Raw genomic sequence first — 16,279 nt, 5'->3', positions numbered from 1 at the left:
ATATAATTTTTTAAACTAGTATTTATAATTAAATTATCTACTAATAAAGAATATCACACCTTTATAGTAATAATTCAAGGAAAAACTTTAATATGAATCGCGATATTGGATTTTTAAATCGCTATATTGAATGTTAAAATCGCGTGAATATGAATCGCGATATAGGATTTTAAAAACTCGACAAATTGCGATATTGAATTTTTAAATCACGTAAATACGAATCACGATGTATAATTTTTAGATCGCGTGAATACGAATCGAAACACGTAAACTTTTAAATCAGATAAATAAGAAAATCTGTTTGATATTACAAAAACGTAAATACGAATCGCGATAATAGCAGATACCGGCACAAACAAAATATCCGCCAAATCAAATTGACGGTAGAATCACTTGTATGTAAACGCCTTGTTAACGGGTAAGTTTTAAAATTTCGTCGGAATATAAGTTTTTAATTCGCGGAAGTTCGCGACTTATAAATCAATCGTCTCTTAAAAAATCATGGTCTTGAGATCACTAAATTCTGCGAATGTTTGCGGGAAAAATCACAGGTCCCGCTTCTAGTTTTTAGATTCGGGGTAATGATACGAAAAAACCGGAAATCCCTGGTACGTCCGGAATACAATCACTCCTGAAACGTGCAATAAGTGACATACTAACAATACAGCAATAACAGCATTTTTAAGTTTTCAGGATGGACCTTTGTCTAAAAACTTTGTAGTGCCCTGATCCAAATACTTTATTATATAACTGTCAGGCAAATACCTAAATATTATTTGATCCCAATATTTTAAGACTTTTAATTGACTAGTTAATCTGCCCTACAAAATATAAAGTCGGTCACTAAAATAATTTAATCACAGTGAATTTTCAATTAAACAGGCAATTTATTTTGGCCTAACATAACAAGGTTTTACTTAATTCCAATTAAATCTGTTACTATTTTTTCAAGCATGTGTGCAAATAGTGAATTTTAGTTATCTCTAATGTAGCATAAAAATATCTGTGATTTCTTGAGTCAGTAAATGTACTATAAAATAGTTTCAAAATTAAGACATTTAATAAAAATGTTATTTGCAGCTGTATAATTAATATTAAATACAAGTAACCAATACTAGTTTATGTTAAGAGTTCTTATATCTAAATATAGTTCAGAGAGTTTCGACACACATTGTGACAAACCCAAATATTTATAACCAAATGAGTAAAATCTTGACTATTCAAAGTATTTATTACATGCAAAATTAGTGTTAAATATCCACAAAATTTGTGAAAATATTAATTTTTAAGGTTAAACATTTCATTTGAATTACATTTTTACATGACAAATGAACATAAAATATTTTATTAAAACAATAGTTATATTGCTGAGAATTTATTCCTAACAAAAAAAGTTGCAAACTTGTAATAAATAAGATTATATATTTTTATTTAGCGAGCTAAATCAGTTGATTAATAATTTAGGCAACTTTGGTTGGTAAAACAACAAAATAAAATTTGTAAAAAAATGAGTGAAGCTTTGATCAGAGTGTCCAATCATTCAATCACGTCTCTAGACAATTTTGAAACTCTAAACCACATTTAGAAATAGGAACTCTATATTTCATATAAAATTTCAAGAATGGATTTAAAAAAATAAAATAAAATAATGCACATATCAGTTCTTTTATTTTTTAATTTGGTAAACTTTATAAAGATAAAAATGCAACAAAAAGTTGGAATAATAATGTTAAAACTATTGTAGAAAAACTTAAGATAATAATTATACACAGTGGTCTCTCATTAATGCAAATTTGCAGTTTTTTTAAATAGTAATCTTTTTTTTTAATGATGTGGACCTTCGCATCCTCTAGGCTGCAAGAATATTTAAAGTAATTTACTTTCTCGTATGAAAACTAAATGAACTTCATAAAAAGTACTGGCGGGAAATTTCATATAAAAAAAAAAAAAATAGTACAACAGCAGAATATACAATTTTTTTATGAAAATGTTAAAAGATAATTTTTCTTGAATTAAAAATACTGATAAATATTTTTAATTCAAGAAAAAAAGCTAGCTCATTATTTTATCATTTAAAAAGCTTGCACATTATTTAATAAAAGGTTTATAACCAGTTTCAAACCCTTCTATAAATGAAAATTTTTTTCAGTATTTTGATTAAGCATAGATTACATCTTTTCACTTTAAAATAAATTTTTGAACAATGTAGTTCAAAAATTTATCAATTCAAAAATGTAAAAAGTCAAGTCGCTTCAAAATTGTAAAAAGTTTCTATATATGTTTCAAAATTTTGAATAAAATTAGGATGTACTTGTTGTACTAATTTAAATGTTCTATCAGACTATAATTAATTTTTTGGCTAGAAGATGTGACATCCCCACTCTAGGTTTTTTTTAAAAAAAATATTATTTTATTAATGCCTGAAATAATGGCAATAATAAATTGCATAATTTGTTTTTTACCCTACCATGGGTGGTTGTCCAACAGTTTAAATAAAGAAATTATGAAGTGGTCAGATTTCAGAAACAGCTTTATTTAAGAATTCCCAAATGAATAGCTAGCTCCTCCATTCAAATAAATTTGGGTAATTATGAATAGATAAAATAATCAATAGTAAAATTATCAACATTGAATAGTCAAAAGACATTAATTTTATAATTAAAATTAAACACATATACGAAAGATCTATTTTGTTTGGTCTTCTAAAAATATTTTAATTTTCTACACAAATTAAACTTTGTCAAAATGTTTAACTCAAAATGTCGAACTTAGAGTTTTGCAGTAAGGAGAGACTCTTCTGTCTGCATCTAATCAACTATAAAAGTCATTTGTACACATTTTTAAAGAAAATGTCAATAAAACAAATAATATTGAAATTGTACAAGCATTTCATGAAATAATTTTATTTAAAACATCAAATTTCTTGATATAATACGAGATATTGCTACATAACAAAATATTGCTAAATGATCTTGATACTTATTTAAAGATCTTCACAGTAAAAAAAAAAATTAATTCTCAGGAAAACTTAAAGCATACTATGAATGAAGTGAAAAAGATTCATTCTTATTAAATTTTCTATTTGTTTGTATACAATGAAGAAAAACTTAACACCCTGAATAAATTTTGATCTAATGTTAAGATTTTTATGTACTTGACCACAACCTTCATAGTTAGAGGGGCACATGCTGATTTTGAGCTCCATCCAAAAAGAATTTTTGAGGTTAAAAAGAATCTTATTTTAGAATTTTTAATTCTCAGGAATTATTTGTGGCTCAGGGAAATAGAGCGTTCCCCTTCCCACGAGGTGAACCAGGTTTGAATCCCAGTGATGGCTAGTCGATTGCACCGACCACAGTGGCTACCTAAAATATCCTCAGTGGTAGGCAGATCATGGGTCAGAGTCCTCTTGCTGTCAGGCTAACCGTTAAGAGGTTTTCCTTTCCATGTAACACAAATGAAGATTAGTTTCATCAATAAGTCCTCCACAAAAGAAAATTTTTCCCAATACTTCATGGGAGTTCCCTTGTCTTCTGGATTGGGTTCAAAACAACAAGGCTACTGAGTTAATTAACCCATAAGTAGTAGTAAACCCAAAATTGGGGCGGCTGTTCAATGATGGTTATAAAACCAGTCATGATCAAATTTTAGTTTTTCATATTGAAAATTACATTGCTAAACAAAAAAATTCAAATGTTTTCTATCATTATCAGCTTAAATAACAATGGAAAAATATTTATAAATAATTGTTTTTATACAATTATCTTTTGGTAAATGGTTTTAATAATAAAATGTTACAAGTTTTTGCTTTTTAAAAAATGGGATTTATGTTTAAGACCAGTTTTTGAAGTAACCATTTTGCCCACATTTTACAGTAGCTATAAATATCTCTAGGGGGAGCTGTAAAATAAAGAAAAAAGTATTTTTTATAAAGAGACAGCAGGTTCTTGTGTGATTTCATAACTAAAGTTATTAAGATTAAGTAACAAATTTAAGGAGTGCCCCTTGCACCATTTTGATTGTATGTTAAGTTTAAACTTTATCAACTGTCACTTATCAACTGTTGATGACTTTTGTTTTTATCAAAATATTTATAGCCACTACTTTACTGACTTTAAAGTACTGAGCTGTCATTTTGAAGGGTAAATCTTCTGTGCACAGTGGTCAGATCACACTGATTCAGATTGATGGGCAACTAGTAGTTTGGGAAGTAAAAGTGGCCAGTGTACAATACTGAGTATTTTGTCACCATTATGCTGTTGGTCTAGAGATGGTGGAGCCTTGGCCAACGACTGGTTGCTGTGATACTTCATTTAAATAACACTTTTTTTTTATACCCAAAACAATTAGTAAAAATGAATTATTATATCATAGTTGATATAAAAGGGCAAGGCTCTATTAAATTAGAAATTATTATTAAAACTATTAAGAAATTTTATAAATGTTTGGTAGCATAATTTTTTCCCTTATATCCAGTAATAAGTAAACTAAAGGAGTGATAAATGATAAAAATTTGATCAATGAATTTTTTTTTAAATTATAAATTATTATGTGATAAAATTACATTTGCATTAATGTAATGAGATAAGCATACAAACAATTGCTGTAGTCATTTTTAATGTGGATAAGAAAATTCATTAAAAAAAAAAAGGGAAATTATTTTACAACAAATACTGCAAGAAATAATACATTTGCTACCACAGAATGTTTCTCAAAATTTCGTTACTATAGTCCTAGATGTAGGAGACATGTTATGCCTAAAACTTTTAACTTTTCAAACTTCAATTGCTCGTAATTTGTTAACTATTGTTTCCATCTCAGTTGTAATTTGTGTAGAGATTCATTTAACTACATTTTTAACTTGAAAAAAAAAATAAATTATTGCAGTATTACTGAGAAACAGAAAAATCGAGCTTTTCATTAGCCGTTGTTCATTCAAAGTTAGTGGCACTAACAGTTCATAAAAGTTTATGACAACTATGTAAATTGGTCATTATATATATGTTACTGTGAATGACTGAAATTAGTGGCCATTGACTTTCACTGGTGAATGTAGACAATCACATAGTCGCTTTGGTAAATGTCCGAAATATATACTAGGTCAAGTTAAGTGCCACTGCCCAGTACACATTTAACCGGTACTCCGAACACTGATGTTTCTCCTAATCTATCCTCACCAGATATTAAAATATCGAATAAATATAATAATATCCACGAATAAATTAATATCAAATCGGATATAACTGATATTTCGGACATTAACCAAAGCAACTAAGTGATTGTTGACTTATAACGGTGTAAGTAAACATTCTCTTGATCTGTGTCATTCACAGTAACATATATAATACACCAATTTAGTGACAGTTTATAAAGTACCTTTGTTAGTACATTCCTTATCTAAAGTTAATTAAAATGTAGTATTTTATTTTGCAATACTGCAGTTATTTAGAGTTTTCTAACCATTTTTTTCAAATGTTGTATACCTAAATTTTGAGAAGCTTTTTTTTTTACGGAACAAAAAACACAGGCAAGAAATTGAACAATTTGAAACAAATAGAACAAGAACATTGGATCTACATGAAAGTTCAATGAGTGAAATGTGACAGCATAATTCAGTCTATTAAATTTCATTACACTATTATGTACTTCACACTGCATAAAGATGAAGAAATTAAAAATTTTATTGCTAATTTCAAATACTAACAAGGTGAAAATGATTAAAAAAAAATAAATAAGTAAAAAAAAAATACTTTAAAAATAAAGAGTAAAACTAGAAATAATTTTTATTCATGTTAATAATTTTTGAAAATTTTTTTTCCTGAAAATAATGAACTAAATTCTAATCCCATTTGCAGAGAGAACCAGCTTCTCCCACCAAACTATATTTTAATTCAAAATTTTGTAACAAAATATGAGGAAAAAGTTTCAACAAATCCAAATATTTTTCTCTCTCAGTATTTACAAAGTTTCAAGTTTTCCAGAATTCTGTGAATTTAAGGCCTGTAACTATCATTTGTTATCTCCTTAACAAGACTTAGGAAGGTCTACTTTTAAATATTTCAGATTCATTCTAATGAAATAACTCAAAAATTACAAAACCACTTTATGTTAACAAATGACAGGGGAAAAAATAGGGAGGGACCATCCATAAATGATGACTTTTTTTCGTTGTTTGTTTTGGAACCATACTGAAATATACACATTTTTGACAAATACTGAATCTATGTTACTGTAACAAGAAAGGTAACAAACATAACTTTCTTCTTTAAATTAAAGGTATAAGAATAAAATTAGGACATTTTAAAATATTCTTTAAAAAAGAGCCCATTTGAGTTACTTAATAAAGACCTGAAAATTTTGGAAGAACAAAAGAAAAGCAATTCAGTAGTCAAGAAAATTGAACTTGGAAACAAAAATTCTTCATAGGTGGTCATATTTCGCAATATATTGTTTTAAATATTGGATTTTAACCTTGAAATAAGCATGAAGATTTATTTTTAAAAATTAATATAGCGTTTTAAATTTTGAAGAAAAAAATTTATTTCATAAGAATGTAAAGTCTTTTTCCTTTTAATTTTTGTATTCAGGTGACACTTTAGGCTGAACATCAACTATATAATCAGTTATTCAACTTACTTAAATAATTACACAGCATTGTCTCTCTAACTGTCAAATTATTTGTTCACATTTAAAATTGCAAACAAATAATTAGCTTCATTTGAAAAATAAACTATAAATAACAGAAACAAAAGTAAATACCTAAAATAATATTTATAACATATCAATTTTATGATCAATTGGGAAAATTATTTTTTCTGTAATTTTGTAGACATTATTAATTCAGTTAGGCAACAACAAAAGAAATGAGCTGAACTGTTTTGAGTTAGAAAAAATTTTGTTTTCTCAACACTAGAACAGTCAGAGCAGTCATTTTTACTGTAAACAATTGACTAATTATCTAACATATTTACAGATACCACCCTCAGAAAGTTAGATTAGTTATCTTTTGCATAAATAATGCCCACAGTATTGACCAATTAACTGTCTCTTTCTTCATGCGATATTCCTTTATACTAAGATTGAGGAACGAATCACAGAATAAGAATTCAAAAAATTTAGAAGTAATTTTAAATTAAAAGAATACAAATGGGCAAAAAAATTACTTATAAGTATAGGAAACATAATATATTTTAATGCTAGCTATATCAATATTTAACTTGCAATTGGAGTACTCTGTCATACTTCAAAAAAATAAGTGCATAGATATAATAGAATTGATTGTATATATGTTATTCAGGTATATATTTTAATTCATGATATAAGTTTGAAGATGTAGTTGCACATAGACCTGACACAGTTATTTTATCAAAGTTGTAATTAAAATGTAGATTAAATTCAAATAATTTTCAACATAAATGTTTTGAATCATCTTTTTGTAGAGACAAAATTATTCAAATTAAGTACAAAAACTAAATAAAAAATTGTATTTCATCAATGAAATTAACATATATGGCATACAGTAATAGGGAACCCCACCATTTCTTTGACTGTGAAACTGTTTGGTGATAAAGTATTATCAATCACAGAAAAAGTTACAAAAATTTAAATAATGGGTAACTACAAAGAAAATTTTGGAAGATGCACAAACAACAAAGGTTTTAGTCGACTGCAGAAAACAAAAAGTTGAACAATAATCATAGAGCGTATGTACAAAATGCATTTAAGTGATAAGTTAACTTTTTTTTGTATTTAACCAGACATTATTATTTAAAAAATGCAGCGTAAAAGATATCTAGAAACAATTATTTTTTAAATGTCATTATAAAGGCTTAAGATATTCTAAATGATAACAAGATCATAGACGCTTGCATAACAGAGAGACTCTACTGAATAACGAAATTATTAAAATCTAACAAATTTAGCATAAAATAATAAATTCTTAATTTAAAAATGGATAAACAACAAGGAACATAAAAATTTTAAATATTTCTTTATATATATGAACAGCATTTTCTACTTTTAATGATAAAGAAATAAAAGCAGTTTAAATACAGATATTTTTCTTTTGTATAAAAAGTTTTAAAACCATGAACACATAAATATGTACATATTCTTTTTGTTTAAAATAAAATATAACAAAACTCAAAGTCGTAGATTCTAATGCAAGTCATACAACACATTTAACAAACAATAAAAGACTAATAAAAACAATTTGCACAGCTGCAGCAAAAGAAAAAAAAAATTATAACTTTTTTTCATCCAGACAATCATCTAATAGTTTTTTTTAATCTATTCTGAAGAAACAAAGAGATGTTTCATCTAAGTAATAACTCTGTATTGATGAGTGACATGCAATCATCAAAGGGGGAAAGGGGGAATGGGTGATGAAAACAGTTTTTGTTGTGAAAGAAGTGCTATTTATGATTTGTACGGCATGAATGAGAACACAGAATGGATATTTCACAGTTTCTTTCCACCCTTTCTGCTGCTACTGCTGCTTCCTTTGACTTTTGTTAGTTTTTTTGTTTTCTCTCCACTCTCATAATCTGATCCAGAGTCCACCGGTTTATATTCATCAGAGTCATCGTTCAAAAAACTGTCATTTAAATCATAGTCATCACTGTTTCTGCAATTTTTTGACTTCTGGTCTGAAAACATTTACATTTCATTAAAAGAATACAAAAAATAGAATGAAATCTGACACATTTGCAGATGAGATTAATAACCCTCATCCACAGTTTAACTTACAACTAGAGTACCCTTTTTAAAATTTGCAAAGCTTAGAACCCCAGAAGCTTCAGTAATTATAAATAATTGGAACAAAACTATTTGATTAATTTATTTTTCTTTCGAACTTTACATGATGTTTAAAAAAGGCATGAAAAATGGTTGAATCTATTCCAAAACAAGGACATATTTATACATAATTTGGAATTCTTTATTATGTTATTAGCAACTTTATTATTTTTGTTTTGCTTTTCAAACATAGATTTTATTGTAAATTGTTTACAATATTTGCAGTTATTTTCTAAACGAGTCGTATTCTTGATTTAAATTAAAACTAAACCATCCTCAAAAACACTGTTCAAGTGTTTCTTTGAACTGTAGATAACTAATTGTTTTCCTCTTTAAATAATGAACATTGTTTTGCTTACTACACAACATAGTAGAAATGGAATCAAATTAAACCAAACCAGTAACAACTTTTGTTTTCAAAATATTACTAACCTAACAATAAATTTCCAAAGATGCAGAATGGCCACGGCTTTTATATTAATTTATACCAGTAGTTTTCTTTGGTCAATTCAGCCAATAATCAATTTAACTTCAGAATAAAAAAAAATAATAATTCAGCAATACTTTTAAAAGGAACTCTAACATCAAAAAATAAACTGTTTTTTTAAAGAAATAAAGGAGCAAAATTTAGAGTGGAGAACAATAAAGAAACCATAAAAATATTATTTAAAGAAAGGATACAAAAAATTGCTAATGATGAAAAAAAAAATCCTTAACTTTTCAATAAATAGATTAATAATTGAATTCAATAAATAAATGAATTCATTTGACTCTATTTAAGCATTCCTACACTCATCATCATATGATTACAGATACTTTTCAGAAAAATAATAATATGTTAAAGGAAATTAAGAATATTAAGTGGAAAGGGGTGAATAAAAAATAGCTTGCTCTGACCATTTTTTGCCTTTCCTACAAAGTTCAAAAACAATAAAAAAAATACAGTTATTTTTATTAATTAGTCATTTACAATACTTATACTATTAAATAATTTTTCTCAAATCTATTTTAGTTATGTTTGCTTTCTAAAAAATCATAGCAAATTTTAGAGGATTGCTTATGTTAAAGAGCCCTGTATTTAGTTTTATTTATTTATTTAACTCTATACTGTGCTGCTCATAAAATGTTATCTTCCGTCCTTAAAATAGCAAGTCGGTTTCAGTAGAGTTGAGGAAAAATTTAAACTGGCATTTTGATCCATCAGATCTTGAGCACACTTATCATGCTACACACCTCTGGGATTGTGGAATCAGGTGTACAAGCATTCTATTTTTTGCACAGATCTTGTTATTTTGATATAAATAGATGTGCTTTTTCTCAATGACACTTTTGTTATGAAAGTTTAGCCCAATTTTGCAGAATTAACATTTATTTATTCAATGACAGAAATTAACAAATGTTAAATGTTTCAAAATAAATAATTGATGATTATATCAACTTCATTGTTTATTTGACAAAGAAAATCATTGGATTGCTGCAATACCATAATTTTGCAGCGATACATTGCAGCGTTTATGACTTAAAACATCTAATTTCAGTATGTGCGGCGGCAACCTATTAGTTATCTAATGAGGCAACCTATTAGTGATTTTATTATTTTTACTATTTAAAAGATTGAAAATTCTATTTTGTTAAATTAATTCTTCAAAATTTCATTTTTACACTTCCCCTTTTAATGTTTTGAAGGGATCTATTTTCCTAATTTAAGATTAATAATAATTTGAAGAATTAACAATGCAGGTGAAAAACATTATGCAAGAATTTAACAATATTCCCTTCAATCAAAGATGATAAATTACCTTCCCACAACCACTCCAAATTTAAGAAAGATCATTTTTGCTTTTCGCTTATTTATTTATATTTCTATTATAATTTTTTTTTAGCTGTTTGAACATTTGATTTATATAAAACTGAGATATCATAAATTAGTAATAAAAAAAAGAACACGTTCACAGTAATTTTATGCTTTATTTTTTAGTAAAACGAGATTATTTGTTTATTTTTAATGAATATTTTTTAAAAATTGTTTTGAAGGTTCTTGGCTGTTCATCATTTGATAGGTTAAAATTTTAGTAATGTCAAATTAGTTATAAGAAGCGGATGGGATACGCTTGCGCTTGTTCTCTGAAGTACAATTATTAGCCAAAAATTAATTCATTTTATTTTATTAAATTTTTTATCAATAATTATAAGGATCATATAGCTCTTTGATTTGATACAATAATATTTACATATTTCTAAAAAAAATTTTGATTAAGCAACATGATGTGATTGTTCTATAGGGTACATTTTTGCACTTAGTAAGATTCTTTTCTTCAAATTATTATATTTTGATAATTATTTTAAGGTTCTTAATCATGTGGTTAAAAATTGGAGCATTTTAAATTCTTTTTTATCAGCATAAAGAATTTGGTATTGTTTAACAATTGTAATGCGCACAATTAATTGTACATGGTAGAATTCTGCACACATTTGTAAAGCTATGGATGAAAATTACCTAGCATAATTTCTGATTAAACGTTAAATCGCATACATAAATTTTATGCATATTTAATATTTATTTTAATAACTTTTGAGCATTTATTTATTTTGTATATAATTTGTAATTTTTAACAGATGCATATACTCTGTGATCATTCATGTAGTCACTTTTTGTGTGGCCTTTCTGATGAAAAACTATTCCCTTTTTTGGCGAAATTTTGTGGGTGCTACAATTGTAGATGGTAGAATTGTACTCTGCAAAATTACAGTAGTATCAGCTTTCTTTAAATAACCTTACAAAATGTATTCCACTGTTAGAACTTGTAGATTGAGTTGAACTTATTATTATTACTTTGATAAGAGAGATTTGATTAGAAAGTATTCTCATATTTTACCCAGTCTTTATTAACTGGCTTCAAAAATTCAGAACCCAAACAGATATTTAACACAATATAAAAATATTTTCAACTGATATTATTTTTAAGTGTTTGGTTCTTTATCACATTAAAAGTTATTAGAGATTAAACTAATTACAGGGTCAATGCATACCTGCTTGTTTGGCAGCTTCTCTCTGTGGGCGGACAGTTTTAGTATGCTTGAAGTCTTTTTTGTGTTGGGGATTTTTTCTGAAATAAACAGAAGATTTATTTTAAATTGACATTTTCAAAGCAATCTATTTGTTCTCATAAAATATTTTAAAATCCTTAAGAATGACAACTTTTGTGATCGGTTCAAGAATTTGAAGCACTTTTCAACTTCTTCCTTGGAAGGGTACTCAGGCTAAAAAAATTTTTTTTTTAAAAATGACCAAACCCAAATGGTATATTTTAGTGTTGGTTTAAGTAGGTTTTTTTGTACTGTTTAATTTGGTGTTATTTTGAAGGGGAAGGAAAAATTACATAATATATATTTTATTACTAAATCTATAACAGCATACAGTGTTAATTGGAAGATAAAAACATAAAAATTATTTTTGTCTAACAAACAATTTAAATCATTTTACAGCTTCCAATAATTTTTTATTACATAAGATATAGACAAAAATATTTCTCAATTTCATTTAAATTATTTAATTTTATCTAAATAGATAATAGTCATATAGATATTTTAAAATATAGTTTGGTGATAACTACATATAAGGCAGTTCTTTCAGAAAAATACCCAATGCTCTTTCTAACACAGTTGCTTTCTTTTTTTTTTATCGCAATTTAGGTATGATCATTATCAATATACGAAAAAGTAGACGACCTTTAACATTGACTTATCAGTCACACTACCAATTATCGAAGAAATTATAAAAGTAAATCAAAACCAGAACTTAAAACCGATTCAAAAAGTGGTTCTTCTTTGTTAGTCCTACTGCTTTTAACCTCCAAAAAATTCTTTGTTCTTTTGTACTACAGCTTTTTTTGAGAGGAGGTTGGGGTATTTAACTCTCCCAACCTTTTTTCTCAGAAAATAGTGGTACAAAAGAATGAGGAATTTTTAGGGGATTGGAAACATTAAGAACAATAAAAGAACACTTTCTCAACTAGTTTAACTGCTTTCTAAAGAGGTCTTAAGTTCTGACACTAAAAATTAATTAATATCACTAAGTTTGCTAATGTAAGACAAAATAAGTAATTAATAAATGCAGATTTCCTACCTAGTTATAAGGACGTTAACATAAATATTAAAAATAGGCAGAATACAATGTGATGAAGTGAATTAAAAACCAAGGCAAAATGTAATCAGATAAAATGAATTGAAGAAAAAAAAATTATCTCAAAATTCATGAATAAAAATAATCAATTTATTTAGTAGAAATCTTAGTGTGAAAAAAAATTAAAAAAAAAAAAAAAAAAAAAAAAAACGTAGCGGAATTATAAATGCAATATTTGTAAAAAGAGAAAGCTGCAATTTGCTTGATATAATAATTGCCTGCTTTTAGTAATAAATAATTGTATGTTTATATTAATAAACAATCTTCTAATTTTATATATTTATAAAAGCAGACGATTTTTAGCAAAAACAGATGTGGTTCCATATCAGGCAAAACTTGCAAATGATACTTTAAGAAATCAGAATTAATTCAATTAAAAAAATATTTTTTCTCTTCAACAGATATCAAATAAATTAACAAGGCAGACAAAAAAAAATTTCACTCATGATAATTAATCTATTGTCTGAAATTATAAAAGAATAATTTGTCACAATAAATCGAGGATAACAAAAAGAGAAAAATAAAAGTAGATTAAATCATAACATGTCAATACTCTTAAATTCTTCAATTCAGAAATCCACACTCCAGAAATGCTTAAGAAGATTCTTGAGGATACACCTAATGACGGTCAGACTGGAAAAAAATCTGATTAATTTTTTTTAAATATTGTATGCAAATTACGGACTCGAAAACAAAATGAAATTCTGTTTAATTTCCAGCTTTGGGGTTAAATTAAATTTTCGCCAGATAATTTCTTTGAATTTCGTTTCCCTGGACAATTTCTGATTCTCCTTATATTTCCGTGGCGTACGAACCCTATAAAGAGGATAAGGAAATGTTACAAGCATTTAGACCTGGTTTGGAAAGAAAAAAAAATGGTATCATGCTTCAACTAGTTATTGGAGTTAGGAGGAACTCTCGGTCCAACCGTGTTTCATCATTCATTAACAACTACCACCTTTAAAATTCAGGTAAAATTTTCAAAAACTGCATTTCAATGATCTTTAAAGAACATGCAGAAACAGGTATTGAAAATATACTTTTGCAATTTCAAATCTATCTGATGTAGTTCAGTATTGAATGATTTAAAAGACAATAAGAATCTAAATCCATATGAAAAAATTATTGAACAGAGGTGTCATGTACTTTTCTCCATTTTTTAGATAATATACTGAATCCAAAATACAATGGAAAAGATCTTCTAAAGATACCGAGGAAAGAAGATCGGGTTTCTAAGAAAAAATACTGAATGGCTAATTCCTGCACTCATTATTTGATGAAGTTCACTTTCTCCAAATGGTGGCCTGTCCAATCAGGAACACAAAAGAATTACCCCATTTCATGGTTCAGTTAGCTAGCTGTTCAGCAAATAATTAAATGCATGTTCTTCGCTTGTTTGGTTCCAACTCAAAAAGAATTTGGGTCTCAAACAAGTTTGTTAATAAATAATAGGCATTTAAAGAGTGAATCGGAAACAGAAGAGATTATTGAAGAACTTTAACTAAATATAGAATTCATTTTAGTCATACTTTGCCCCATAAATCATTAATTATTGAATGTAATTTTTTATTTCTTTTATAAATTGAATATTATGTGATATCATTGAGATTAAAAAATTTTGGCAAAATAAAAAGAATGTAATATGCCGTTCTACTTTTGCTATGTAAAAATATTTTTTATTCTTTCAATTCCCTGACTTGTAATGCTCTATTTTATTTTATAACCAGTATTTAACAGCCAATTGAACTTTGAGTTTACAACTATCAAAGTTCAACTCTGCTGCTTTGTAGTTTCGAAATTAATTCAGAAGACAGAGGAACTCCTCTATCAAACTAGCTCACATTTGCATTTCTTGAAAAGAAAGACGACAAAAATCTCCCACAGTTAGCCTGATGGCAAGGGGATTCAAACCCATGATCAGTCTAGCACTAAGGATATTTTAGGCCAGCACAGTGCTCAGTGCAAGTTGAGCATTGACCAGCTATCACTGGGATTTGAATCTGGGTTACCTAATTGCCCCATGGCAGAATCGCAGCGACTTGGCGACATTGTCGCAGAACATTACAGGGTTCTTGCAGAAGGATTTTTCTTTCCTACAGAAATTTACACATAATATTTAAATCATGCATTTAGATAATCACTTTTTGACCTGCTCAATTTACGACGATCGTATCGTAAATCGATGTAATTTTTCGATTCAATTTTCGGCTGTTACTGATATTAATTTTCACATGGTTTTTAAATATCCCGGTAGATTTCAAAACAATATGGAAAATTCGAATCTCGCATTTGAGTATTTACTTTTTAAAGCAATGATTCTATCGAACTTTTGACAGTTATTGCTATTTATTTTTCCATAGTTTTTAAATATTATTTATTACTATTATTTATTATTATTATTATTTATTATTAGTAATATTATTTATTACAACAACCTAATCTCGAAACTAAACACGCATTTGAGTAATCTCTTTTTGAGGAGTCCGATGCGGTATTTCAACGTCGATCTTTTTTCGGCAACGGATTTCATAATTTTTATTGTGATGATTATTTACGAAATACGAAGGAAATAAATAGTGAGTTTGTCCCCCAACAAAATATTAAAATAAAAAATAGTTACATGTTCAATTAAAAAAACTATAATAGTTTTTTTTTTTGTAAACACAGCGCTTTTATTATTTTAAGTATGAGTAACATATATGTTTGTTATTATTAAAAGTATCTTGCAGAAAGATATTTGTTAGTTTTGTCGCAGATAGCTTGAAAAAATTCTGCCACAGGGCCTGATTGAGAGGCAAGGACTTTATTCCCTGTGCCACCACAGCTCAACACTTGTATTTGAAAAAAAAAATTTCAAGTGAAAAATTATTACCTTTCGAGTGAAAAATTATTATTGACTAATTTGACTAATTACCTTGAATTACCTTGACTAATTTTTTTAGAAAAAAAATTGACCTTTCAGGTATTTCAAACTCATATGAATTTATTTTCCCTGACTTTTTTGGCATTTTAGTTAATTTTCCTGATTTTACTCCTTGAACACCGTGTTGCTTAAATAGAAGTGGGAAATCAGATCAATGAGGCTCATTTATATAATTTGCTGCAGAATGATATTAAAATAACTTTTACCTGAAACAGTTTGCACCATAGGGACATTCCTTTTTAGGAGCTTTTTCCTCACCATCACTTTCACTAATGGCATCTTGTATACTCTTCTTGTTTTCACTTTCTGATGTGTAATCAGAGTCACCAGGATGACTAAACTGGTCTTTATGACTTGCATTCCGTCTGGGGAGAAGA

General features: G+C 27.3%; 1 protein-coding gene across 1 annotated transcript in view; it reads right to left on the bottom strand.

The window, feature by feature from the left end:
- Nucleotides 1-7,174: 7,174 nt before the first annotated feature.
- The window catches only part of LOC107448899 (uncharacterized), a 43,257-nt gene continuing 34,152 nt past the window's right edge, over nt 7,175-16,279 (bottom strand). The window contains exons 10-12 of the mRNA XM_087153521.1: nt 16,109-16,267; nt 11,827-11,903; nt 7,175-8,648 (exon numbers count right to left, since the gene is read on the bottom strand). Coding sequence (XP_087009647.1) covers nt 8,461-8,648; nt 11,827-11,903; nt 16,109-16,267 — 424 coding nt within the window. The 3' untranslated portion in view covers nt 7,175-8,460. The remainder of the gene's footprint in view (nt 8,649-11,826; nt 11,904-16,108; nt 16,268-16,279) is intronic.

Source organism: Parasteatoda tepidariorum, chromosome 10 (assembly GCF_982258835.1).
Source record: "Parasteatoda tepidariorum strain Cologne lab strain chromosome 10, Ptep-v5.0, whole genome shotgun sequence".
NCBI classification, from domain to species: Eukaryota; Metazoa; Arthropoda; class Arachnida; order Araneae; family Theridiidae; genus Parasteatoda; species Parasteatoda tepidariorum.
This window is presented reverse-complemented; position numbering and strand designations above follow the sequence as displayed.